Source organism: Accipiter gentilis, chromosome 25, assembly GCF_929443795.1.
Source record: "Accipiter gentilis chromosome 25, bAccGen1.1, whole genome shotgun sequence".
Classification (NCBI taxonomy): Eukaryota; Metazoa; Chordata; class Aves; order Accipitriformes; family Accipitridae; genus Astur; species Astur gentilis.
Window position 1 is genome coordinate 7,722,146 of NC_064904.1, and position 26,903 is coordinate 7,749,048.

A 26,903-nucleotide genomic window follows, 5' to 3' on the forward strand; every position below is an offset into this window, starting at 1 on the left:
ATTTCTATCTTTAGTTTTTTGAGATTAAATGAAGAATTCACTTCAGAGCTGTACTGTTAAAACTGTGTGCTTGCAAGATACTTTTCTTGGAAAACAGATCACCTGTTTCCAAAGTAATGTTTTAGTGTCTGTACTATCAGTGCTGGCATAGTAGGCAGTTCACTTACTTTCTCCAGAACAAGGAAACACTATGCTTGTTCTTGAGGGTAATAAATGTTTTGAAATGCAAATTGTTTGTGCCTGGGCAAGTAAGTGACTTTGCAAAATGCTTCAATATGTCTTAATGTTATTCTAATTGTGTAGTTTATAGGCAAGCAATAAACAGCAAGATGTTTGAGATGGATATGAAGATTGCTGCAAGGCATGTGAAACGTAAGCAACTTCACCAACTGCTACCCAATCATGTGCTTCAGAAAAAGAAAAAGGTAAATTTGACTAATATTTGAAAGCAATAAAAATGCTATTGAGAAATGATTCGTCAGCTTTTTAGATTTACTAATCAAAGAACTAAAATCACACTTTGAAAGCGTGGTTTTATGTGTATAAGCAATGTGATCTCATTTGACTGTAGCAGTATTACTAGATGCACTAAATATAATACTAGATTTCCCAGAACATCAACGATGTGGATAGTATCTTCAGATCTGGCTGAAATATTGTATTTTGTTGGCCTTCTTAAACTAAACAGATTTAAAACAGTGTAATAATAAGGTTTTAAAGCTCTCTTGCTATTTTTAACATGCAGGTCACCTAAAGGAAGCACCTTTAACAATACCAATAGAACAATCAGTCAAGTAATTCTTGCTGTCTCCAGCTTTTTCCTCTTTTAAGTTGTTATTACTTAGATTTTCCTGTGAGTCTCCTAAATGTAAAATCGCAAGTTTTCAAATAGAAGCAGTGTAGAATGTTGAACTTGTGGCTGCCTTTTTATGTTTAAGATGGTAGTCCATTGCTGTAACTGAGGTTGAATACTTTGAGGATAATTTGAAGGAAAGTATTCTTCAACCTGCAACTTGGCAGCTTTTGGTATTGTTTGCTCTTTTAATTAAAAGATTTAAATGACAGTTTTGATGTCAGAAGGTTGCTCATTGCCTAGCCAGAGTTACTTCCCCCCTCAATGTATAGTTGGCCTGTGTGGCCATACGTAGGAACGGTAGGAAAATTTTTGAGCTGTTGTGTTGGGTACTATTTACTTCCAATGGAGGCAGAAAAAAGGGTGTGGAATATTGATTTTAACAATTTGGTCTGTATTTCAAAATCCCTGGTTCTTTTATGTTGGCTTAATCTGAGCAATACAGATTTGCTTGGTCTTGTGAGTAGCTAAACCACTGTTATATGCTCTGTTTTAGGTATATCAGAATAACGTGCTGTTTTATATTAACTGCTTTTTTAAAGAATAGGAAATCTTGTATTGAAACCAAGTGTAAATCTGTTTGTAATAATGTTTCGGAGGACAAGGTACATATTAAGTAATGCACCTCTTTTAAGTAGTGCTATGTCAGAAGAGGGTTTTTCTTCTTCACTGACTTAAGTTCAGATCAGTCTCTAAATTCGTTGTATGAATTGTGGTTTTGATGTACATCAGTATTACTTTGAAGTTAATGAAAATAGTAGCTATAAGTTCACAAAACCAAAGAAATTGAAATAAAGCTGTAAATACAATCACTAATTATAATAACAGTTTATCTTATGTTTTTAAACATCATTGGATCAGAAAGATCTGTACCTGAATTGTTAATATGAAAATGTAAATGACAGGATAGTGGATTATTTGTATGTAAAAGGATTTGAAAATTCTCCATTTATGTTTTGTGTTTTCAAATGCTCCTACTTTAGGAGGTTTTTTTCCTAAAAATGTACTTAAATTTAACTGCATTTAAGGCATGCATACATGCTTACTTCATGGTGGAAGCTCATCACTGTTAAATCATCTCCTGTTTCTTTTTTCTTCACAAATGTAACACCTAACATTTTGAATAACTGAGGTATTAGATCATTTGAATCTGTGTTGATTTTTAAGCCCTTAAGACTAATATAATTTTCTTTTGTCTTGTGGATTGCAGCATTCGACAGAAGGGATCAGGTTGACAGCTCTGAATGACAGCAGCCTAGACTTGTCTATGGACAGTGATAACAGCACGTCTGTGCCTTCGCCTACTAGTGCTATGAAGACGAGTCCATTGAACAGTTCTGGAAGTTCTCAGGGGTAATGAAGACTCTCAGTCTTGTTGCTGCTCTCTGTTCCTGAACTGCTTGTGTTAAAAGCATAGCAAATACTGCATGCATGAGATGCTACAGTTATCAAGGTGTGAACGTTTTGTATTGGAGCTTGCAGACACTCTATGTCCAGTTTGAGCACTAGAGCAGGGCTAAATTTGGAGGAATAGGGAGCATGGCATTGGACTTCAGATGAGGAATTATAAAGTTGGGTAAAGATGCTTAGAAGAACAACGTGATATAAAAACTTGGGGGCACTGTAAAGGGAGGCTGTGAGAGGCAGTGAGCAGGAACTTGAGGTGTGAGAGTGAGGAAGAGTTATGTGAGCTTTGGATCAAAATGTGAGACAGTAGAGAAGTTCAGGCTTTTTGACTGGGAAAACAGTAGTGCTACTACTGATATCTACATGGGATTGAGTGCACCCTCAGCAAGTTTGCCAATGACACAAAGTTGTGTGGTGTGGTTGATGTGCTGGAGGGAAGGGATGCCATCCAGAGAGACCTTGGCAGGCTTGAGAGATGGGCCTGTGTGAACCTCATGAAGTTCAGCAAGGCCAAGTGCAAGGTCCTGCACATGGGTCAGGGCAATCCCAAGCACAAATACAGGTGGGGTGATGAGTGGATTGAGAGCAGCCCTGTGGAGAAGGACTTGGGGCTATTAGTGGATGAAAAACTGAATATGAGCCAGCAACATGTGTTAGCAGCCCAGAAAGCCAACCGTATCTTGGGCTGCATCAAAAGAAGTGTAACCAGCAGGTCAAGGGAGGTGATTCTGCCCCTCCGCTCTGGTGAGACCCCACCTAGAGTACTGTGTCCAGCTCTGGGAACCCCAACAGAAGAAAGACATGGACATGTTGGAGTGAGTCCAGAGGAGGGCCACGAAGATGATCAGGGGGCTGGAGCACCTCCCCTATGAGGACAGACTGAGAGAGTTGGGGTTGTTAAGCCTGGAGAAGAGAAGGCTCCGGGGAGACTTTAAAGCAGCCTTTCAGTACCTAAAGGGGTCCTACAGGGAAGATGGGGAGGGACTCTTTAACAGAGAGTGTAGTGATATGATGAGGGGTAACAGTTTTCAGCTGAAAGAGGGTAGATTTAGATTAGATATTAGGAAAAAATTCTTTACTGTGAGCGTGGTGAACCACTGGAACAGGTTGCCCAGAGAAGTTGTGGATGCCCCCTCCCTGGAAGTGTTCAAGGCCAGCTTGGATGGGGCTTTGAGCAACCTGGTCTAGTGGAAGGTGTCCCTGCCCATGGCAGGGGGGTTGGAACTAGATGATCTTTAAGGTCCCTTCCAACCCAAACCATTCTATGATTCTATGAAATTAAGCTTTAGGAACATATAATTCTCCATTGCATTTTCAAAGTGTACATATTAACGTTTATCTTAATCTTAACTTTCAGTATTAAGTCTTTTCCTATCTAAACTTCAATTTGCCCAGGTAAATGGGATTCTACTCTCTCTTCAAGAGTCTCATGTTTGTCTATTTGATAAACAGAGAAGTTAACAACAATATCCTACAATTATGTGGTATTAGATGTATTTTACAGGAAGTTGTGTAGGATAACTGTATTGGCTTTGTGTAGCAAGGTTTTGGTAGTGGGGGAGGTTACAGGGGTGGCTTCTGTAAGAAGCTGCTGGAAGCTTCCCCTGTGTTCGAGAGAGCCCATAGCAGCTGGCTTCAAGACGGACCCGCTGCTGGCCAAGGCCGAGCCAATCAGCAATAGTGGTAACGCCTCTGTGATGACATTTTTAAGAAGGAAAAAAAAGTTGGGACAGAAACAGCAGCCGGAGAGAGGCGTGAGAACATGTCAGAGAAACAACCCTGCAGACCCCAATGTCAGTGAAGAAGGAGGGGGAGGAGATGCTCCAGGTGCTGGAGTGGAGATTCCCCTGCAGCCTGTGGGGAAGACCATGGTGAGGCAGGCTGTCCCCCTGCAGCCCAGGGAGGTCCACGGTGGAGCAGATCTCCACCTGCAGCCCATGGAGGACCACATGCTGGAGCAGGTGGGTTCCTGAAGGAGGCTGTGACCCCGTGGGAACCCCACGCTGGAGCAGGCTCCTGGCAGGACCTGTGGATCTGTGGAGAGAGGAGCTCATGGAGCAGGTTTTCTGGCAGGACTTGTGACCCCGTGGGGGACTCATGGTGGAGCAGTGTGCTCCTGAAGGACTGCATACCGTGGAAAGGACCCATGCTGGAGCAGTTTATGAAGAACTGCAGCCTGTGGGAATGACCCATGTTGGAGAAGTTCATGGAGGACTGTCTCCCGTGGGAGGGACCCCACGCTGGAGCAGGGGAAGAGTGATGAGTCCTGCCCCTGAGGAGGATGAAGCGGCAGAAAATAACGTGTGATGAACTGACCGTGAACCCCATTCCCCGTCCCCCTGTGCCGCTGGGGGGAGTTGGTAGAGAATCCGGGAGTGAAGTTGTGCCCAGGAAGAAGGGAGGGGTGGAGGAAAGGTGTTCTGAGATTTGGTTTTATTTCTCAGTACCCTACTCTGGTTGATTTGTAATAAATTGAGTTAATTTTCCCCAAGCTGAGTCTGTTTTGCCCCTGATGGTAATTGGTGAGTGATCTCTCCTGTCCTTATCTTGACTGACAAGCTCTTTGTTATATTTTCTCTCCCCTGTCCAGCTGAGGGGGGGGAGTGATAGAATGGCTTTGGTGGGCACCTGGTGTCCAGCCAGGGTCAACCCACCACAATAACATACTTAAGCTCACTAAACGTACTCCTTCTAACAAGTGCTCTTTAAGTTAGAATTCCTTGGTAAATGATTTCCAATAGTTGATGCCACTGACCATGCTGTTAAAACAAGTCTATATCTAGGATGGCACAATTGAAGTGGAAATCTCCCTGTGTTGATTTTAGACATGTACTGCTTTCTTGTTTCTTGAAAATGAAAAAAACTTATTTTTTTGTCATGTGAAATCCCAGGCCTTTGCTTGTGAAGTCCAGATTGAAATAATTTGTAATGGTGTGTGTAGATTGAAAACAAACTTTCTATTCTAGTCCTCCTATACCGGTTTTGTTCTATTTTTCAGGAAAATTATTGCTCTGTTTTTCCCTGCACCTTATTTGGGCAGACATTGCCTTAATTTTTTCCTTTTTAAAATGCAACTTCTTACTGGTGTAAAAAACTGTCTCTGAAGTGATTCAGATTAAATATTTGAAATAGCTTCCATTGCTCAAGTTTGATAGTAGATTGCCAACACTTACTTCTGTCTTCTGCTGTGATCTGCTCTGTAATGTAGGTAAAATCCTATCAGCTATGGTTAGTGGCCATGCATATAATGTGATGAAAGGCTGATTGTATAGCACCATACCTTTACTATAATGTTCAGCGTTTTGTCATTTTTCTCTTTTTAGCAGAAGCAGTCCTGCGCCAGCTGTAACAGCAGCATCTGTGACCAACATACAGGCTTCTGAAGTCACTGTGCCACAAATAAATTCCAGTGAAAGCTCAGGGGGTAAGGAAAATGACATAGTATATTGCTTCTATTGATTCTTTTGTAACTTTTATAAAGCAGGTTTTCTTCCAGTTTGAGGTCTTTACTGAACACATGCTGTAACATGTGCTCCTTAATACACATATTTAACTAATGTCTTCAGGACTTGGGAAATCATGGTGAAATATTTTGCGGTGCGATATTTATTTATTCTTTTATTCCTGGGGATTTGTATTTGCCATTCACAATAGCAATAGTTTTCCAATGACCTGATGCAGGTCTGTAGTTCAGTTGGTCAAGTGAGGAAAAACTAACTAAAGCTGGAAGAGCAATTTTTGTATTTATTTTTAATCCATTTGTGGTTAAACCCAAAAGGTGATTCTGTACTGTCTGTAAGCTGTGCTCTCATGTTCCTGCTCCTTGTGCTTCATGAAATTGATTCTAGGAGTGAAAAATACTCAGATGTAAGCAGAACATATGCTCCTTACTGACATTACTTCAAGTATGTCCCACTGTGTGTGCTGACTTTATCCTCCATGTTTTCTACAAGAAAAAGTACACTTCACTTAATACTTAAAAAAAAAAAAAAACAATAAAAATTTTAAAAAATTGACTTTTTAGTGAAAGAGCAAAGGCATCTGGTGAAAAAGTTCACTTAGCAGAGTCGGCTACTCCTCTTTTTTGTTGGAACTTTAGCTGAATACAAGGAGCAAGTCAGAAATAGATGGAAGAGGGGACCAACTGGTTAGCCTTGCTTCACTCTGACGTGGGACGGTGGAGTCTTAGTGTTCTCTGATTTTTATTATGTCACAGGCGCATCAATGTGAGTAAGCTTGTCCATGAGTGCGAAGTGGACCTTAAATGGCATGACTTTTTTTGATTTAGAAGCATATCAGAAGTTGTTCCTTCTTGAATTTTGGTTAATCAAAAGCAGTCACCTGATAGTTACTAATGGAAAATTTCTGCAGTGTAATTTTTCTCATCCTGGAGCATCTCCCTGTATGTGCTTACTGGTTTGAGGTAGGCGATTGATGAGGTAGAGCTTTGTCATACAGAGCATTTTTCAAAAGGATCTATGCAATGTCAGATTTTTATCTGATGGTCTGTGATGACTTCATATATGTCATTGCATACTTTGAGCCTGAGAAATGATAAACTTCATGTTTGAGTGAGTAAAGGGAGTATGAGATTGCTCTTGGTTTTGATTTAAGGCAGTCTTTGGCAATGCATGTATATGGCTGAGTATAGAAACAGTAAAACTTCTTCAGGTACCAAGAATAATATAGCTATATTAGCACAGAGCTCTGTCCGGGCTAGGATATCCTGCTGTTAAGCAGGGATAATTAGACCAAGCAGAGTGTCTCTGACATGGCTACCTTATATCTGGTACAGGAATTTGGCCTCAGAACAAGCTTGAAACTAAACTGTGCTGTGTATGTACACCTCCTGTTCCAAATGTGATGCTTATACCACTAACTGTGCCACTTCATTGATGCCTACTTGATAACAATGGTTTTAACTACAGACCAAAAATACCAGTGATTGAACTGAAATGGTTGTGTCAACTCCTTTTGTTGAAGCTTTTTACATTATTTATCCATAGGTACTTCAAATGAAAGCATTCCTCAAACTGCCACACAACCAGCCATTTCTCCACCACCAAAGCCTACCATCTCTAGAATTGTTTCCTCAGCGTATCTATTAAATCCATCACCAAGAACTTCAGGAAATGTTGCAACAAAAATGCCTAGCCCTGTCACAGCAGTGAAAAGGACATCTTCTCCCCATAAAGAAGAGTCTCCCAAGAAAATGAAAATTGAAGAGGTATTTGAGATTTCGAGATCATACTATAGCAATGTTCAAAACTTTGAATATTCATTTCAGCTGCAAAGTGCTGATTCTCATATTCCAGGTTTCAAATATTTTGTTAAATGGGGTGTATATTTCCTATTCTGACTGCATTGCTGCTTTATGTATTCAGCTTGCTTAGGTGTTAGTGGTTTGGTTTTTTTATTATGCTGATATTCATCATGTGACATATGTACTGCATTAGCACAAATGCTTAGATTCTAAATTCTTAAAAGCAGTTCTTTTGTTGGAGTATAACACGTGAAGTCTTACAACTAATTGTCTTCAAAACCACTTTACAACCTTTCTTGTTGTTTTTTTTAAATGTTTTTATGATTTTTAATAGTTTCTGGGTTTGTTTGCATTTCAGCAGGATGAAATAAGTGAAGATACTAGCTGTATAGATTTGAATGAGCATGAAAAAATGGAAACTAAGGTATCTATGCCTAGACCATGCAATTTTGTGTTTATTAATCGGGATCTTTCTTGTGAAAATCACTGTGTTTCCCTCTAGGAATGACTAAGAGTCTTTGTAGATATAGTATAGACTCTCCAGGAAAGGTATCAAAATGATACATTATTTTTTTCATTGTATATGTCAATATTAATTGCAGTACATTACCTGCTGCCAGGCTAAGCTGAGCCTGAGTCCATGATCACATAGGACAGTGATTTCTTTGCTGGTCATTCACACAGTATTATGCATGGTGAAAAAATTAATGGTGATATTTAAATTTGTTAGATTGGGGATGTGTCTATATGCCTTGCTTTGCCTGCATCCCGAACTCGATGTATGTTACTTCGTTAAAGAACAGTTGTCCTATGTATTCTATTGGGATTTTTGCATGTTGGGTTGAGAATCCCGAAACTAGGTGCTACCTTGTTCACTTTTTAGATAAAAAAATTTTCAAATGATTGTAAATAAATTTTTTCTGGTAGTGAAATTATTGTATGAAGTTAGAGCGTACCTTTTGGGGACTTCTAGAGATCCAAGCATGCTCTTCCACTATCTTGTAATTTAGCAGACAATTTTTCTGCTTATTGGTGAACAGAAAGGCTAACAGTCCGTCTTTAGCCTTACGATAGCCGCTTTCCACTTGGGTGTATACTGTTTTTATAGGGTATGTTCTGTTGTCTTTAGAATACTCTGGAAAATATGCAAGGAAATTATCTATTAAAATCTTCAAGTGCTTTGGCTTATAGTTTCCACACCCTTAAGTGAGGAATTGTATCTTGTTATGTAGTCACCTTGAAATCTCTTTGAATTCAAGACAGGTGAAGGCAGAAATGCATGTAAGCATTTAATCCTAACATTGAAAATAGGTCCTTTGGATACATATAATTACAAAAAACACATAGGTAATCCTGTTAGCTTTTATTGTCAGTCTCCTCTAACTCTTACATCCTTAATATGCATGGAAGGAAATGGAGGAATAAACTTCTTTAACATAAACATAGGTTTTTCTCTATTGAAATGCATGCCTTTTTGTTTATTTCATGGTACAATTTTAACTAACAGGCTGTTTTCATTAAAATGAGAACATACCACTGTCCTGCTTTAGCTGTGCAGTCCCACTGTTTTACCTGAAAAACTGGCTCTCACATTCACCTGTTCATCCAGAAAGCTGATTCAACCCTTTAAAGTAGCAGGAAAACTTTTCTGGCAGAATGACAAAAAGAGTGGAAAAGCAGTTGAATTTGCAACAAATTCAGTAGCTTTTCACGTGGTCTTCCTTGATACTATACTTTTTGTCTTTAATGAGTTCAATGACATGTAGTGTTTTCCTATAGGATTCTGTATAAAAGATGTTAAGTGCTTAAACAAGGCCAACTGAGAAATGATGTAGCTTGTCAAATTCCTAATCAGCAAAACATTCTCTAGTGTGGTGATTTCTGTATTATAAAAGGATGGGTATAGGTACAGCTAGTACCTATACTTGCCTTTTTTCTTTTGTTGTATATGAACGACTTAAAGGCGTTCCGGTTAATGGAGTGCTGTATAAATAGCTTTTATAATTGGAAGTGGTGTAACTGCCTTTGTGTTTTTAGGAGCAACTTGAGACAGAAGTGAATGTTAATTCTCAAACAGAAACTCTTCAGACAACTTCTCTGCAAGCTCCTCAGGTACTGTTTTTAAAAACAACACTTCTCTGTGTGCGCTAATCTGCGGTGAAAACATTGAAATTAAAATGAGTCCAGATGTTAAAAATAACTGTATAATTTTCAATATGAATCCATTGTATGGAAAGCTGCTTGTTGTTACTGTCACAATTTTTTTGTTTTAGATGGTCATTGATCTTATTGAATGTGCATTGTAGCTAAACATGTATGGCTTGCCATACAAACTGACCGAAGCTGGATTCGCTCTTCTGAATTGTGCCTTCAAAGTAAGGGGCTTGGTTTATTCATTTGTGCTTCGCACATCACAGAATAATCCTTTCTAACAAGGAAACAAATGCTTTAAATAGCTGCTGTTCAAAAATATCCTGGTAGAGGTTGAGAATGTCTGAAATGTAACTTCATATTCTGATATTTGGTATAAGAGAGAACTTGTAATGTTATAATTCATTAGCCAGCTGTGTTGCTTCACTGCAGGTATTGTAAGTGTAAGGAGGATTGGAAAAATAGACATTAAGAATTCTGTGGCATTCACTTAAATTTTTGTTCCTAATATTGTAACAACTTTTAGAGAATGCATCTTTGTCTTTACTAGCATTTTTAAGCTTCTCTTAGTGCACTAGTGATTAAAGTTGCACTATCCCAAAGCATTTTATACACACTTTACTCATTAAATGATGTGTAGTCAATGTATTGATTCAAAAAGGATATATATTGCAATAGTATTAATGGTGTTTGTTATCAGACTTTTTAAAGCAGTACTGAATAAAGGTACCAAAATTGTTTGGCAAAAAATTTAGTTGTTACATGGGCACTCTAAACTGCCTCAGGGAAATTTTTTAGGTCGCTTATTACACCAAGTGTATTTCGCCTGTTGTTGAGGAATGATTATATAAAGGTTTGTAGCTTTTACAAATTGTGTAGTTGTTATTTTACCAAAAGTAATCTGGAAACTGCAGAAGAATGGTGGGCCTCTTCTGTCATATTTCAGTATTCTTGTTGGCTGTGTTTAAAACACTGCTCATGTTGCAGAAAATGGAAATGTGTTAACTGCAGGTCAGCACCAAACAGAGTGGTCTACTGGGGGCAGGGGGGGAAGCAGGAGGTCAAAGCTATTTTGCCCTGAGTCCTTGTTGCATTGTGCTTTGGTACCATATCAGTCAGTGTTAACTCGATTGATTTCTTTTTAATAAAATAACAATTAAGAGCAGTCATTTTTATGCAGTCTTTCCCATGTATCAAATGTACCTTATATTAATTTTGAACATTTATAGCATAAGAAAACATTTTATGATAAATCATCAGAAGTAATGCATAATAGCTGGGTTATTGGGATGGCAAATAATCTGCTGCAGTGGAAGAGAAATACTTAAAAAAACCCCAACCCCAAAATACCAAACAAAACCAAACCAACAATAGAAGCTTGTTAAGCATGTGAGAAATGAATGGATCACGCTGAATCTTGAGAGTGTTCCTTTTCTGTGTTTTCCTGTATTTGGCTTTAGATATAATTTTGCTGAATGGGGTTTAAGTCTTTTTAAGTGAGAAAAAAGTGTTCAGATTATTTTCAGGATGAAATTCTTAACCCAGTCATATAGCACTGTTTTAGAGTTCATCATACCTTTTCCATGTAAATCTAAACCAATACGAAAAGTTGGTAACTTTGCTGTAAAGAGCTTTTAAACTGTCTGAAGTGTGAATGTATGAAGACACATACTTTGCATTAGGGACAGGTTTTCATCATTCATCTGTAAGGGGCTAAGGCTTAACATTGAATTGTTCAAAGGAATTTTTAAATACTAAACATGTAGATCCGATAATAGATGTCACTGATCAAGCACCTGTATTATGTGGATATTATGTTGTATTATAATACAGGTTATTAGTAGGCTCAGCTTTATCTGCAGCACTTCCTAATGTCTTGCAGTTGTCAAAAAGGGAAATGCACACTATGGAATAGACTCTTGTACAGATTTTCCTTAATAATGACCGTGTAGGCAAAGAAAAATCTGCTCCTATATTTATAATTTGTAATCATCCTTATCTTGGTGTATTCCTAAAAACTCTTCTAAAGATCTTGGTTTTAAAAATGAGTTTCATTTACTACAGAATTTTTCTTTTGATATTTACAAAGTTAAAATACAATCAACCTTTTTCTTTTCTTTTCAGAAAACACCCAGTACAGACCTTTCAGATATCCCTGCTCTCCCTGCAAATCCTATTCCTGTTATCAAGAATTCAATAAAATTGAGATTGAACCGGTAAAAACAACCTCAGGGGTCCATAAACAGTATCTGCCAACTCAACCTGTTGTCTTCTAATGCTAGAAAAAAAGGAGAACGGAGGGTGCAAGACTAGAACATAATTGCAAATGGATTTAGGTATATTTTGTGCACTTCCCTTTCTGGGCTAAAATCACCATTTGATTGGAAGTCCAGGTTAGTATGTGAAGCCAGGAGTACAATTAATGTGTTAGCAACAGTTGCATTAAATATTTCGAAGGATTACTGCCTTTAAAAACATAAACACTATTTGTAGCCATATTTGACATTCTGATTGAATTTGTTTGATGCATTGTTTCAAAATTGAGATAAAACTGGCATAAGAATCCCTTAAATGCACTTTTATGTACTTTTTTTTATTGGAGTATGACTAATTTTAGATCTTCAGCTGATACACTTTTGTTTTATTGAAGAATCTCTTCAATAGTAGTAATCTGCAAATTGGATGACGTTCTATGATATACTATACATTGAAAACAAAGTGTATGGTACATCTAGTTCAACTGCCATCAAGCAGCAGTAAGCCTGTAAAATGAAATGTCAAATCTTGAGGTTATAAGACATAAGTTGAGGAAGTAATTGGGAAGTTTTGGTATTGGTGGGACATGTTTAAGACGTGGTCTACTTTTTATTTATAGGATTGTTTTAAGGTGCATACAGATCAGCAATCAAACAGCAAATAAACTTTCCTTTGAGCTAATCAAACTCCTTATTCCCTTTTTGATCCCTTTATTTCATGGGAAAAGCTTTTGCATTTAATGTTGGGGTTTTGGTGGGGGTTTTTGTTGTTTTGTGGTTGGTTGTTGGTTTTTTTTCCAGCTTGTATGCACCATATAGGACAATAGTTATTTATATAAAATAAAAACAAGCCATGTACTCGTTTGGGTTCTCCCCCCCCCCACCCCCCCACCCCCCCACCCTTACCTAATCATAATACCTTGTGGCCTATAGGCACAAATTAAAAATTTTGTCCCATGACTAAAGTGTTTAAGTAAATATTGCGTGCCTGTGAAATATAACACCTGTCTTGATGGCCTTTGAATCACTAAATATAAGATGATTTTTGTACACTCCATAAAAGTCCTGTATGCGTTAAAAAGCTTCAAATTTTAAATAAAGGCAAAAAGATTTTTCCCTAAGAATTTTAACCTTTTTATTTTTAGATGGCTCATCAGAAATAGTTTTACATACTGAACAACACCGAATTTTTAAAAATCACATTTCTAGTAAGCACTTGACATCTAGTAAGCTCTCTTACTCCTATTTTTTTGTTCTTGTAGTCCTATCAGAAAAGTTACAACTTTTTCTTTTTAAATAACTGAATCTCTCATGGCAAAGAACAGCAGTATTTGAGGAACATGAGGGTTACCAACAGTAGTACCAGATGTAGATAACAAACTTCATGTTACTATTACTTAAGTCTGAAATATGTGGGATGTCAAATCATACTTCCCATACTTTGATTAGCATGTTTTATGAACTCCCTTCTCCCATTGTGCTCCATCCTATTACACGTGCATCTTTCATGTTAAAATTAAATTACTTACACTCTTCCCCTTATCCTTCTAAATTAATTCTCCGAAGTCAGAGTGTAGCTTATCTTTTACTTAGGCTGTGCAGTAACTGAAGGGTTTTTTTGCCATTTGTCTAAGATGTCTAGTATACAATATTTCTCTTTTCCTTGCCCTGTGCAGCCTGCTGTCATCCACCCCCCAAAGAAGGTTATATTAACAGTTGAAGTGTACAAGGTGTCTGTGTATTTTGTGTAGCTATGGAGTTTAGATCGAAATTGCCAGGCACAAATTTAGTCTTGTCATTTTGTTTACACATTGGAAAATTTTTTTCATTTTATTAAACGTTTCATGTAACTGCACCCAAGTTTTGCCAAGCTGGGAACTTGGAACCTTTCTGTATAGTGACTTTTTAATTCTAGTTTTCATAACCTGGAGATCAGACTGTTGCTTTCGCATGATGTACGTAGTGTCTCATGACTGGAGTTTGCTTTGTTTTATAGTATCTGTACTCCTTGTATTTTTCAAGAGCTATTTTGTAAACAGATGATGTATTTCTCCATTGAAAACACAATAAAAAACAGCACAATCCCATAGTTGTCTGATTTTTCTGAATGTACAAAGTTGATTTTACTCTCTTAATTCATGCTTAGCTCTTAGATTTTCTGCTAAGACAAAATATGGCGTGGCCTAGAAGAAATAGTACATAAATGAATGTTCTCCAAATAAGCATGATGTTAGATATAGGAAGTGGAATTAACTCTCAGCAGGATGTTGAGTTCCAGTCTGTTAAAGGCAAAGGTTGTGGGTTGTGCAGTGGCTTGGTGGAGGCAGCGTTTATTGCCCTGCCCCCCACCCCCCCAAAAAAACCCCAAATGTTTTATGAGCATCCATTCCTTGTCTCCTGATTAGGAGTCCATCTCAAAATCTTAAATTCTTAAAAGCTGACAAAACTAGAAGAATTATGTGCATAAACAATTTGGGGCTGTACTATCTTCTTTAGAAGTTTGAACTCCATTTTTTAAAAACATTAGCTGTACGTTTTGGCATCTTATGCTCGCTTTTCTTGTGCGTGACTATTTCTTATGTCAGCAGATGGCACTGTTTCTCTTCTTGTCAAATACTTTAAGCTTGCCCTGAAATAAAGTAAAAATTACAAGTAGCTGTGCATCACTTGATTGATCTTTGTATCAGCATGAGCCCAATCCTCCAAATGCTTGATGTGAGTAACTTTAAGTAGCCTCCTTTTGACTAAAATTTCTCTAACTGCTAAAACCACTGATGATTATGGTCTTCATATTATAATTACCCTGCCTAAAACAATAAACCTTTGTGTTGTACGTATTTTTCACAGCATGCAGTTGCTTGTCTTGTTTAGAACAGATTCATCTTCTTTATATCTTGCCCACCCCATCTCCCTTTCATCACAGCTGATGTTATTTATGCCTTTAGTTCCTCTTATTTTTCTCTGACCAATAAAAATCTGCTAGTAGATATACAAATTTCTGTTCAGTGTTTCTCAATCTACTGGCAATAGGCTTCAATAGGCTTGTTTTTCCTGAGTTACCCATCATGAACCTCCAGAAGTAAGTTCACGGACTCATGAGGATCTGCAAACAAGAAGCTGAAAATTACTGTTGTAGCCAAAATAATTAACATTAATAAGCCATGGCTCTAACAGATGGCTTTAGACATACTGATTTGAATCAGACATTTGAGTTGATGAGTTCTAGCTAAAGTTGTGGTTCATTGCTGTAGGTAGTATGCGTGCATGCCATTTCTTAGCGCATTTCTTTTTTTGTTTTTTCTTTTTTAACTGCAAAATCTTTAAACTTGTAGCTACAAGTATATAGTAACTGAGTAGTAATGAATATCAATTGATAGTAAATGTACCTTAATGAGAGAACCAATTTTAGTCAACAATAACAGTTAAAACTGAGTTCTTCACCTAGAAGAACAAAAAAATAATTCAGTATAGGAAGAACACAGTAGATATTACTGAGCCAGAATCTATACTTAAATGCAAGAAAAACTACTGTGGAGGTTACTGAGGAAGCAGAGTTTATTTTCTCATAATACTTTTTTTTTGGGGGGGGGGGGGGGTGGTGCATTTCTACAAAAGGCATTTCGTATGTTGAAGTGATCCTGGCGTCATTTATGTAACTTCATAAACATACTAATTGAGTAGCTTTGCTATGCTTGATCTCTCTTTGGCATCTTTGTGGCTGAACAATACTTAACAAAAATTTTGTCACTTAAAAATGTGCAGGTCTTGATCATACAGTCATGAATGTCTGTATACACATATATTAGCTGAGTACTAGGTAGGTTCACTTTTTTAAAGATCCAATGTTTCTACTGGAAAAATGTCAGTAATAAATTATTTTTAGTTTACTTTAATAATCTTAGTAGAATTAAGGATCTGTTCAATAGAAACAGACCATCTTGGATTTGTTGATACAGGCAGATGCAGTTTGATACGTCTACAAAGTTTAAACTAATAAGTTGAAATATCTAGAAACATCAAACATCTGCTGCTATCTTCACCAACCAAATGCAAACTTTGATATCAAACTTCAGAGGGCATGTTTTATTATGAAAAAGCTAATACAATGAACCACTGCTGGATGTCCCATCTGCTTTTTGGTTTTTTAAACTCCAGGGTTTTTTTTTTAATAAAGTTTAGGCATATTTGTGGAATTCTGACTAAATTCTGAAATGCTATCTTTCTGTCTTTAGGTAACTTCATTTTTTTTTCTTCCTCCCACACTTAACAAATTAACCAGATCACTGCTCCTATTCAGCATGTCTGGGTTTTTTTATTGACCTCAGTATTTTTATGACCTCTGTATTCTAGTGGAGTGCTTAAAATAAGCTAAGAATGACAATGTCCTACACACTTTATTAATTTTTTATCTCTCAAACTCTAAAGATAATGAATTTAGAAAAAGTCAAATTTAACAGCATACTAATGGTTAGAAAAAAACCGTTTAATGGTATATGCAGATATTATCAAGCTTGGTTTTTGCAGTAAATTACTGTCTTTAAATAAGAGCCAGAATCCAGGCAAGTAATAGGAAAGGATAAAGAGGAAAATTACTATTGATGTAAGGTGATAAAACCCCAACTTGTTGAGTAAGGAAAGCTGCATTTATTTATTTAACTTAAGGAAATAGCCAATGCATTTAAACTGCCCCATAATAACTGGCCCACACAGATAGCAGACAGCTTACAAGTGCAAATGTCTTTTTGTCTGTCTTATTTGCGAGCTAGCACATCTACTTTATGAATATGTTTTATGTTTGTATTTTTAAAAGTAAAGTTCCTCAATAAGTCTACTTAAGTAAATGTTTTGCACGCTTAAAATCTACACATCAATTCAAACTTTTCAGTTCATCTGAGATTATTTCTGTGATGTTTACTTCTGTTAGGGTAATATGCTAACCTAAAGCAGATAAAATTATTAAAGTTGAATGTTAGGTCACATACCCTTCATTTTCACGCCACATACATACCCCGGCATTTCAAATGGTGTTAAAGCTGGACGCGAGGGGGGATCCTTGACATTCGAGGAATAATTTCCCCCCCACCCCCTCCTTGCCTCTCCCCAGTTAGAAGTTGGATTCTGCGTAAACACAGGAAACGCGATACTTCGTACAGCGGCGCGTGAGAGTTTTGCGCTGCAGCTTCTGCTTCAGCTTTCCTGAAACCTTGCCCTGTATGGTGTCTGATGCTGTGTGCCTTCCAGAAATCTGGCATGCGCGCTGTCCTTGTTTGCGTTCTCAGTCTGCAGTGGAGCTGTTAATAAAGAGATTGATGATAAAGTTGTCGAAAAGAGACAGTTGGACAGGACTGCTCGCCATGAGTGACAGAGGGCATGCTCTGCCTTCACAGCCAAGAACGTTGCCCCCAGCAGAGAGCTGGCCGTGCCTGGACGCTGTGCCAAGCCTGCTCAGCGCGTGAGGAGAGGAGTCTGCAGCTTGTACGGAGGATTTCTAGTCGATTTTTAGCTTGTCGTCTTAAAGTGAGATTTCCTTTATTTAGGATCGCCCCACAATTTTTTAAAAACTTGATGGCCTCCTGAGAACAAATGCAGTTTCAGTGGTGATATAAAGGCTAGTGTAGGTAAGTTCTGAAATTTTTTGTGAATGAGCGGCTAGGAGTTTTAAAATATTTCATTGTGGTCTGGTTCAATGAAGTGAAATAGAGATCACTTCTTAAAATTAACATTTTTTGCTTTTATGGGGAATAAATGCATTATTCATGTACTCAGTCTAGATACTAGCTTCTGTAGGAATCTCCCTGCCAAGATGTCATAAACTTGATTCAACTCAGTCACATGGTTGGAATAAGAGAAGCCCAGAGTGATGGATGGAAGCATTCATTGTCTCAGCCACAGTTTATCATGTATAATTTTTATCCGTCGCCATGTAAAAACCAGTAAGACTGATAAAACATTTGATAGTTTAGGCCATCTGCTCACATAGTATATTAGGATTATTAGTGATTATTCATACTGTTTCTTATCTTCATCCACAACAGTGTGTAGATTTTCTATACGCTAATGATCTCTCTGACCACTAAATGTAGTATCTCATCTAGGAGTACTTTTTTTTTTGTCTTGCAGCATCTAGTCCTTGTAGGTAGTGAGAGACAGACCCTTGCAACCCTAATCAAAAACAATGACTTAAAAAGCAATTTCAATAACCCACACTTCAGTGTTTTGCTTCTGAATGTATTTACAGGAGGAAGATCAATCCTTTTGGTCTGATCCCATTCTAAGTGGTGGTAGATCATTTTCTGTGGACAAATTGTACAAATACTAGTATAGACTTTTTCCAGGGTTATTTCCCACAGGACGTTGTTTCTTAATTTTTTTTTTTAACTGGATTGAAATATGTAGTAGTTTACCAATGAATTAATAAATTCATTATGTATGTGTTCTTTCACATTCTTAAAAATACAACAACAAAACACTAAGAAAAGGGCTTCTGTTCTATGAGCCTTTGACCTAGATAGGGATGAAATCTCATTTTGTAGTAGTGGCTGTGAATAAAAAAAAATGTTGTATTGATGTAGTAACATTTTTCCAGCAGTTCATATAAGCACAAGGAATTTCTTCTTGATTTTTAAATTTTGCATCTTGACTGAGGCTACTTAAAAAAAAAAATTGAATACAAGGTTTGTTTTATGAAAACGTAGGTTTAATTCTGGAGGCTTTCAAGTTTGTCAATTAACTGACTGCAATTATAGTAACCTAAGATGATTTTTTTTTGTTTTTTTGTTTTTTTTTTTTAAACACAGGGATATAAGCTAACTCACTCATGCATTTGTTTGTTTTGAAGGTGTAGGGATTGGTTCATGGTCTCGGTAGCATTGCTCTGAATAGGACCTGTCTAGCCAGAAGCACACCAGATGTTCTGTCTTTGCAGATAAAGTCAAAACAGCCAGTTTGATCTAGTACCATTAGGACTTTTTTTTTTTTTTTTAGTTTCAAAAATACTTTTGCGTTTGATTTACTATAGGCTATATTTTAAAAAACGCGTGGAAGTCACACTTTGAGTTGTTGCAGTCACCGTAGTGTGTTGATTTTTCCTTCCTGGCCCGTTAGTTTTTCATGGATAATCTAAGAATTCATTATGGAAGTAGGCTTCTAGTTTTGTTTAAAATAGAGATATCTTTATCTTTTATTATTGTTTAATGTTCTAGTATGTTACTTTTTTAGATTACCTCAAATTACTCATTTTTATTTTTGGCACCCACTGTTAAGTGTCAACTGCGTGCAGCATGCCTTACTTGACAACAGGCAAAAAATTGCAAAGAATTGTCGGAATGAATTGTCCTTTCCTGTGCATTCCCCCAGTGTTGCACGTCATCAGTGCCTTCTTCAGCTATAACAGCTCATTTTGATGCTATAGGTTGTTTCCTGTTATAAAATAATTCTAGTGGTTTAGTTTCTTCAAAATGAAAGGGGTTATAGTCATGTTATTTTAGAGATGCTTTTGTGTGCCTGTATCAGGAGAAATAATATATATCATGTAAGCAAACAAACAAACCCCAACTATAACTCATCACTATGATATGAAGCAGTTTCTTAGAAAGACTGGCTCACAGCAAAGCCAAACCTGATTTCTGATCCTGACTTGTGTATACATGACCTTGACAGGGCTATTGACTCTCTTCTTCAACCTTCTTGTATATGAAATGAGAATAATGATTATTAAACATTTCACAAATACTGGGTGTTAATGTTTGAGAATGTCTTGGAATTTTCATATAGAAGATACTTTAAAATTATTCTGTTGGATTCTATTGTAAGCATGAATCACACACCACTTGAAACTCATATGCTAGTTTTCCAGTCTCTGTTTTGTATCAGATATATCATCTTTATATCCTGCTGTAAATTAGTTCTAAGAGCATCCCGTGAAAGAGGAAAGGTTCCTGTACATACTATTAGAAGTCTTCCAGTAAAGGAAAACAGTAAAATGGGGCAACTTGGTGCTGTTTTCATTTGGAGACATACTGTGTTGTATTTTGCCCTTTTTTTAAAAAAAAAAAATATTTTTATATAAACACACAGACCTGCATGTGGTGGGTTTTTCCCCAGGAAAAAATACAGTGAGGTTTAGATCCTGAAAGCTGTATACCTGTTTGCTCTTCTGATTATCCTGTCATCTTCTTTGTTTGCTTATGTATGGTCTGCAAGCCTTGTAGCTCGCTGATACGTTGGTACAATGCATATTAAGTATAACATATCTGAAAATAAATTTTGGCTACACCGCTTTTCAGCTTCTGACAGTACAAACTAACGTAGATCTGTGGTCTATCTTGCCCTGTAAACAAAAACGGTGAAGCTGGTGAGGACACTGTTGGAAGACTGGCTTTGCTTTTGTTTACGACATCTGAATTTTTCTAGTTGTCCAAGCTCCAGTTGCTTTCATATGGAAGCTGGTCTGAAAATTGGGGAAGACGTTGTACGAGTCTGTTAGTGGTTTGCATTTAGGTTCTTCACAATGGTAAATGTAAAGGGGTTTAATTTGTTTAAGGAAAACCTAATTTTTAAGTGCAATTTACATAGTAAATGCAAAAATAACCTACCACTTCTATTTTTCTACTGCTTAAAAAAAAGTCCTTTTTAATGTAGTATGTCGGACAGCTCTAGATGAAAGAAATGCGTGTTAGCTTTACAAAGCAGCAGAAGATAGTGTGTTGCTACTCCAGTATGCATAGCGTTGCACAGAAGCACTACCTTGGTTTATACAGAAGTTAGTCTAAGCAAATAGTGGAAGTTCAAGTTTACCACCTTTTGAGGGTGAGCCTGTGCAACACTGTGGAATAAGAACTGGAAGTAACACGTCCCCTGTAACTGTCATTTTGACAACTACTTCTAGGCTGGCTGATTTCATCCAAAAACAAGGGTCTGTACTCCTGTACTAGTGAATAGAGTGTGCTCTATGATAATCCCATTTTCCATCAGATCTTCTCAATACCTTCCAATTTTTTGTTGTTTACTTCCAGCACTCTTCCAAGTAGTCCTGGTATTTTGAAATAACTTCTCCTACTTTATTCTACCTGGAGGACTGAACTGAGGCAGCAAAAACGAAACCTAATTGGGAGTTATATTAATGTCCGCTACACTGAATGCTTGCCAGTAATGCTTTGACTGCTATCCATGTCTTTTATCTCCTATCTGAGCATGTCTCTGTCCAAGGCCCCTCAAAGTATCTAAGGCTTGGCCTCAAGTCTTCTGCTTTAGATGAGTTTTTGTTGGACAGGTCAACACAGTGCTTTCACTTCCTACACGAGCATGCTTAAGACCTTTGTTTCTGGGAGACAGGTTGCAATTAAAAACCATGAATACAAAAGGTGAGCTAGGCTTTGGGGTGGGCGGGAGGGGATATGTCATGGTATCGGGCAAATCCATCTTCAGCTGGCCTGGTCCTGCCTGAAGTAGGACAGTGTTGTAGTGTCTTAGATCACTTCTGTAAGCAATTCGAAGCCAAGACTGCTTATCACCAAGTTAGGAGGAAAATTATGAAAACAGAGTCCTCTGATGGGGATCCAGTCAGCCAAGGAATAGAGTTTACTTGGGATCTTGGAGTTATTTCTAATTCCTTTAGGCAAGAGGTTAATAGCAGTGACCTAGATGCTATAGCATTAGGATCCTTGGGGAGAGGGCAGTTTCTTATTTATTTAAGCAGTGGTTATGTGCTTGCAGGTATTAAATTCAAGCTCTTCCTCCTAAAACGGTCAAGGGAAGATGCTTCCCAGTGTCCATTGATCAAAAAATTACAGTACGTAAAAATGTTAAACTCCATGTATGTGCTGCTAACTGCCCCTGGGAATTTTTCTATGGAGTGTAGTAGAACCACTCTGGAGAAAGGACTTCTTTTGTGTTGGAGTCGAAATATAATACGCATCTTCCCAAGAGTTCTTTTACAGCTTTCTAACTGTTTTCACATCTACAAACTGTGGTGACTGGTTCTGTACACAGTGGAACATGCCTCAGACTTTATTTAAACAGCCATGTATATTTCTACTGATAAACTAGAAACTGAAATATGGACAATACTGATAGGAGAAGCCATTTGTCCGCTTGGCTGTCTTGGCAACGTATCCATTTTTTTTCTCATTGACTTAATCATATTTTGGACACTTAGAAGCGCCTTTCATCTGATGATCTCAAAGCTTTTTGCAAACATTACTTAAGCCTCTTGATGTCCCTGAGAGCTAAATAAATACAATTGGTACGGTTTAGATGGGCAAATGAAGATACAGAGTAGTGGTCTTGCCCAAGGTTGCCTAGTAATTCAGCAGTGAAGTGGTAGAAAACTAGCTGCCTGACTCCCCTTTCTAATCACTGGGTTCAAATCAGATTCTCCCAGATAACTGCAAATGACAACCAAACTTTCACACTGGGAAAGACGGATGCAGCAAATAATTGGTTTTGCGAAGACTAGTAACAATTTGGAATTGTAGAAAAGCTTTGGTCATTGTCAGCATACAAACTGCAATAATTTGCTTGATGCAACAAGCCCAGTGGAAGAATTAATTAATAAAAAAAAAGTCACGACTCAAAACTGTAGTTCTGTTTGTTTAATATTTCATGTTTTTACCTAATGTCTCTTAAGATATGTAAGCCACATCTCTTCATGGTTTATTTATCTGCATCCAAGAAGTGTCTATCCAATACTTTAAAAATATTCCATATTACTAATGGGATTAGCAGGAATATGGAGTAGGGATGAGGAAATAAAGAAAAAGAGAGACAGATCTCAGAGGACCTTAAGCTTAGTGTTTGTGATATGATTTTGTTTCTCATCAGAACTTTATTTGATCTAGCTTATTACCTGAATACAGAAGGCACATACCTACTTCCGCTGCTAGGTTGAAAAATGGAGAAATCTGGCTTGCTGTTCAGAGTATGTGAAAATGTGCATGTACAAAATGGTACATCATGTGAGAGCATTACTTTCACGCAGGACGTTGGTCTTGCCTTGAGAAAAGGAGGATGACTGTTTCTCATGGTGCTTTTAGTGCATGAAATGTTTTGGAGTCCTTTTAGGATGAGACTGTAAAACTCGTTGCCTCTGGTGTTGATCCTTCTTGCTACTAGTAAAATAGTTAATGCTGCTAGTTAGTTCAACGATGACTTAACTGATCAATAAATTTTTGCTTTCTCCATCAAATGTCTTTATTAGACTAAGAACTATCTAAGGATCTGCTCCTATCCTGCTGTGTTTCTGAGCAGACTGCTGCAGACGCTGTCTTCCTAAACTCGCATCTTGCAGTGCAAACTGCATCTTTCAGAGGGGATGTCCAAGAAGTTACAAATTAACTTGTGTAGGAAGACTTATACTTTATATGCAGTATACTGGTCCAGGAATAAACACCTCTAGTTGTTCTGATACTTGATGGAAGTGGCAAAGCGTTTTGTGGTAAGCATTTTGGAGGCTGTTGCAGGAAGTTGGGGACAAAGGTAAACGTGTGAACACAGCTCAGTTCAACAGCTGTTTTGTTTTCCAGCTGATGATGCTCTTGCTTTTTGGTTCTGCCTATTCCTGATGCGGAAATGAGGACATAGCTTAAGTCTGGAGTGGGGAAATGGAAGAAAGATTACTACTTTTTTTTGAAGAACTGATCACAAATACAGTTCTATTTTCCTATATTTTCATTTTCTTGAAGGTTTGGTTAGGGGCTTTGATGTAATACTGTACACATGCTTGTTTATTATATCTATATCATGTCCATTACTTTTCAGTTTCTTTTTACATTTGGCAAAATACGTAGGTTGATACCCAGTGAAATACAGCCATTTCTAGCCTGGCAATCAAATGGTACAGGAAATGCAGTGCAGTAATGATGGAAAGCTATCAGCTCAATAACATCCTGATCAAACTCGGGCTGATATGACCTTACAGTACCTTGCTTACCTCAGAAGTGCACACTGAGATGATTGTGGTGCCCTTGTTTAGTCAGGAAAAAGAATTAATCCAAATCAGAATCAGAAAGCACAGTTAGCTGGAACAGTATTGCAGAGTGTAGAAAAGTTGAATAAATTTAATATAGGAAGATGGTAATACATTTTTGATCAACTCCAGTTCATAGGCTAGAGTTGAATTTCTAATTATTTTTAACATGCCCACATAACGAGTATACATCAGTCTAATTTTAAAAATTCCTGTTTGAACTTCTAAGTATCTGTACAAATGTCTATGAAATTCATCTAATGTTTGTTGTTCATATCTCATTTAGAAACATTTTTTTCTTAAGTACATGTTTAAGCAACTCTACATTAAAGAAGAATCTTTCTCTATCAAGCTGTCTCATGTATGTTCTGATTTTGGGGGGAGAATACTGAGAGAGAGATGAGTTTTGCATCATGATCTGAAGTCCAGTGCATACAGATTCTGTCAGATTGGGGTGGTAGACAAAGCAACTTCTTAAGATGAGGGGTCGTTTCAATAGCCTGCCTTCTAAATGACTGAGATATGATGCATCTTCTTTTTTGTTTTAAAAAAAAAAAAAAAAAAAAAGGAATCCCACCGCCTACAACTGGCCAGGGTAGCTTTAATTAGTTTGCCTATTGCCCTGGCAGCCACCAAGCCTGAGCCCTGAGAACCACCAGGAATGGGAAGACGTTTGGCTGCTGTGTCTGCAGCAATGCTACGAGGACTGGATGATGTTTATAATATACTGGACTTATGTACTGCATAGGACCAGGATGCGTGCAATGCATCTGAGAGCACACATACTTCGTTGTAACAGCTTAGCGTTGACGTGCACTCCCTCCTTCAGTACGTTGCATCTCATTAGCAGTCTCTTTCCGTGGTGTGTAAGAAACTCCTTTTGACCGGGGCATGTTGTTTACTTCCAAACCTGTGTACAGCTGGCATAAATCCCTCCAGGCTGTGGTCAGAGCTGGAAGTTGGCCATTGATACAGGCTTCTTCTTTGTCATGATATAGACTTAAAGAAAAGAAAGCAGGTGCCCTCCTGGCATTTTATAAAGAGTCATTCATGAATACAAGATACTGCATTTTGCATATTAGTGTGAGTGCCAATATAAACCCAGCTGTGTGCAAAATAAAGTGAAATATGTATTTCAAAAACTAGGCCACAGCTTTTCTATGGTGCAATCTGAAAGCATTTGAATCAACTTTGCATATGCATAGCCTTTTCTTTTAAAATTATATTTTTTCTTGGTTTTTTTCATTTTTTTTTTTTTTTTTTTTTTTTTAAATGTGGTGATTTTGTAACACTTATCCCAAGGTAATAAGACAATAACACAAGCACAAGCTGAGGAAAACATAGGCAGATGCCACATCATGCATCTTGAAAATGCATCCCTGTGGCAACTTTCTATCCTCTTCTCTGGTCCCAAACCAGAGCCCTCCTCTTGTATTGAGCTGGGATTCTCTCCTTCTGCATGCAATTGTTTCTGAGAAGGTGGTCAGCAATTATTCTTGGGATTTTGTTATACTTCAGACCAAACTCTGCAAACCTGTAAGTTCTTTAATGTTACTTTTCAATCCTAGAGGCTGAAAAAAGTGGATTTTTAGGGTCCCTGGTATATAACTGTTACTGAGTGATCTTCTTGCAGCGGGGAGGAGAAATAAGAGGGGTCAAGGATGTGCAGGGCAAGTAGAACAGAACCCTCAGGACTGTGGTGGAGTTATCTACCGCAGCAGGTGACATCCACCAGGCAAACATCAGGAGTCATCTGTTTCGTGCACCCGAGTGTAACTTGCCCCTGCTTGAGCCCTGTATACTTACTTGCTTTTGTGGCCTTCGCAGGTAGTCAACTATTTTAGGAAACACTTGCGCGGAAATAAAAAGATGTGTCCAGGTTTTTTTGGCCAGGTAATTATTAAATGCAAGATGCATTTGGTGGCTGCAGTGAAGGCAATATTTATTTTCCAGTAGTTTCAGGTGATGTGTGGTTGTGAGACTTTAGAAGCTTTTCCTTGCACCAAGATTCAGCACGTTTTCCAAAGAAAAAAGACACTGGCTTCTCATTGCTGTGCTCCTGTGATACCCTGCTCCAACACAAATAAAAGAGATGAACGGAGGAATATAGGGAAGGAAATTTTCTCCCTTGGCCTGTTAGGCTGGCGGAGTTTGCCCACAGATTAAGCTGGAAGAGGTCATTTGTATAGCAAATCCGGGTCTCTGCTGCCCAGCCCCTGCTGTGGGAGCTGCAGTTTCAGGACCGCAATAACTTGCACGTGGCTCTGAGGGTTCGCCCCGGAGGGCTGCTCCCGTCCCGGACGGTGAATGGGAAGGCAGCGGGCTACGGCCGAGAGGTGACCTGCGCCAGGGACAGCTGAGGGACATGCAGACGTTCTTCCCGTTTGCCCCGAGCATCCCCTGCCTTCTCCTCTGCACGGGCCAGGGACAGGAGGGATCGTTGCGGAGGAGCTGATGGGCCAGGCCTGGGAGTCTGGCTGAGAACGAAGGCGAAAATGCTCTCGTTTCTCAAATGAAGGTATTCAGGTGCTGTACCGAACTGCGTGCCGGGGTCACAAAGGGAACTGGTGATGCAGCAGGAACCTCTGCGCCACAAGCTATGCTTCCAGGTTCTGTAATCCAACCAGCAGATGACACTACCTTCTTTTTGTTGTGCACTTCTCTTAAATCCCGTCATGGATCCATCTGCATTCATATGCAGTTAAAAAGTCTGATCTGATGACAACTCATTTCTCTGCAGCGAATTGTGACTGACAGAGTGTGGCGCTAACAGAACCAGAGGAGTTTAAAACTGCGTGTATGCACTTGTGAAATGAAGACGTGGGGGTTCAAGATGCGCTGATAATAGAAATTAATCTATGTAGAACTACATCTGATTTATTTTGATCTATGGTTAGCAGTGTTTTGTTTTAGTAGGATTCTTTGGTTTTTGCTAACAGGTACTTGGCTTTAACAATATTCTTTCACTGTTTGGTTCTGGTAGATTTAATAGCATAGTTGCTAAATTGA

General features: G+C 38.1%; 1 protein-coding gene across 5 annotated transcripts in view; it reads left to right on the forward strand.

Moving 5' to 3' along the window:
* The window catches only part of PAPOLA (poly(A) polymerase alpha), a 50,225-nt gene extending 36,209 nt beyond the window's left edge, over nt 1–14,016 (forward strand). For 2 of the 5 annotated variants that reach the window (XM_049828783.1, XM_049828790.1), the window contains exons 16-22: nt 304–425; nt 2,064–2,206; nt 5,584–5,684; nt 7,267–7,487; nt 7,882–7,947; nt 9,561–9,635; nt 11,799–14,016. In XM_049828783.1, coding sequence (XP_049684740.1) covers nt 304–425; nt 2,064–2,206; nt 5,584–5,684; nt 7,267–7,487; nt 7,882–7,947; nt 9,561–9,635; nt 11,799–11,894 — 824 coding nt within the window. In that variant the 3' untranslated portion in view covers nt 11,895–14,016. The remainder of the gene's footprint in view (nt 1–303; nt 426–2,063; nt 2,207–5,583; nt 5,685–7,266; nt 7,488–7,881; nt 7,948–9,560; nt 9,636–11,798) is intronic. The other 3 variants (XM_049828786.1, XM_049828784.1, XM_049828785.1) reach the window with 3 other exon arrangements.
* The last annotated feature ends 12,887 nt before the right edge of the window (nt 14,017–26,903 follow it).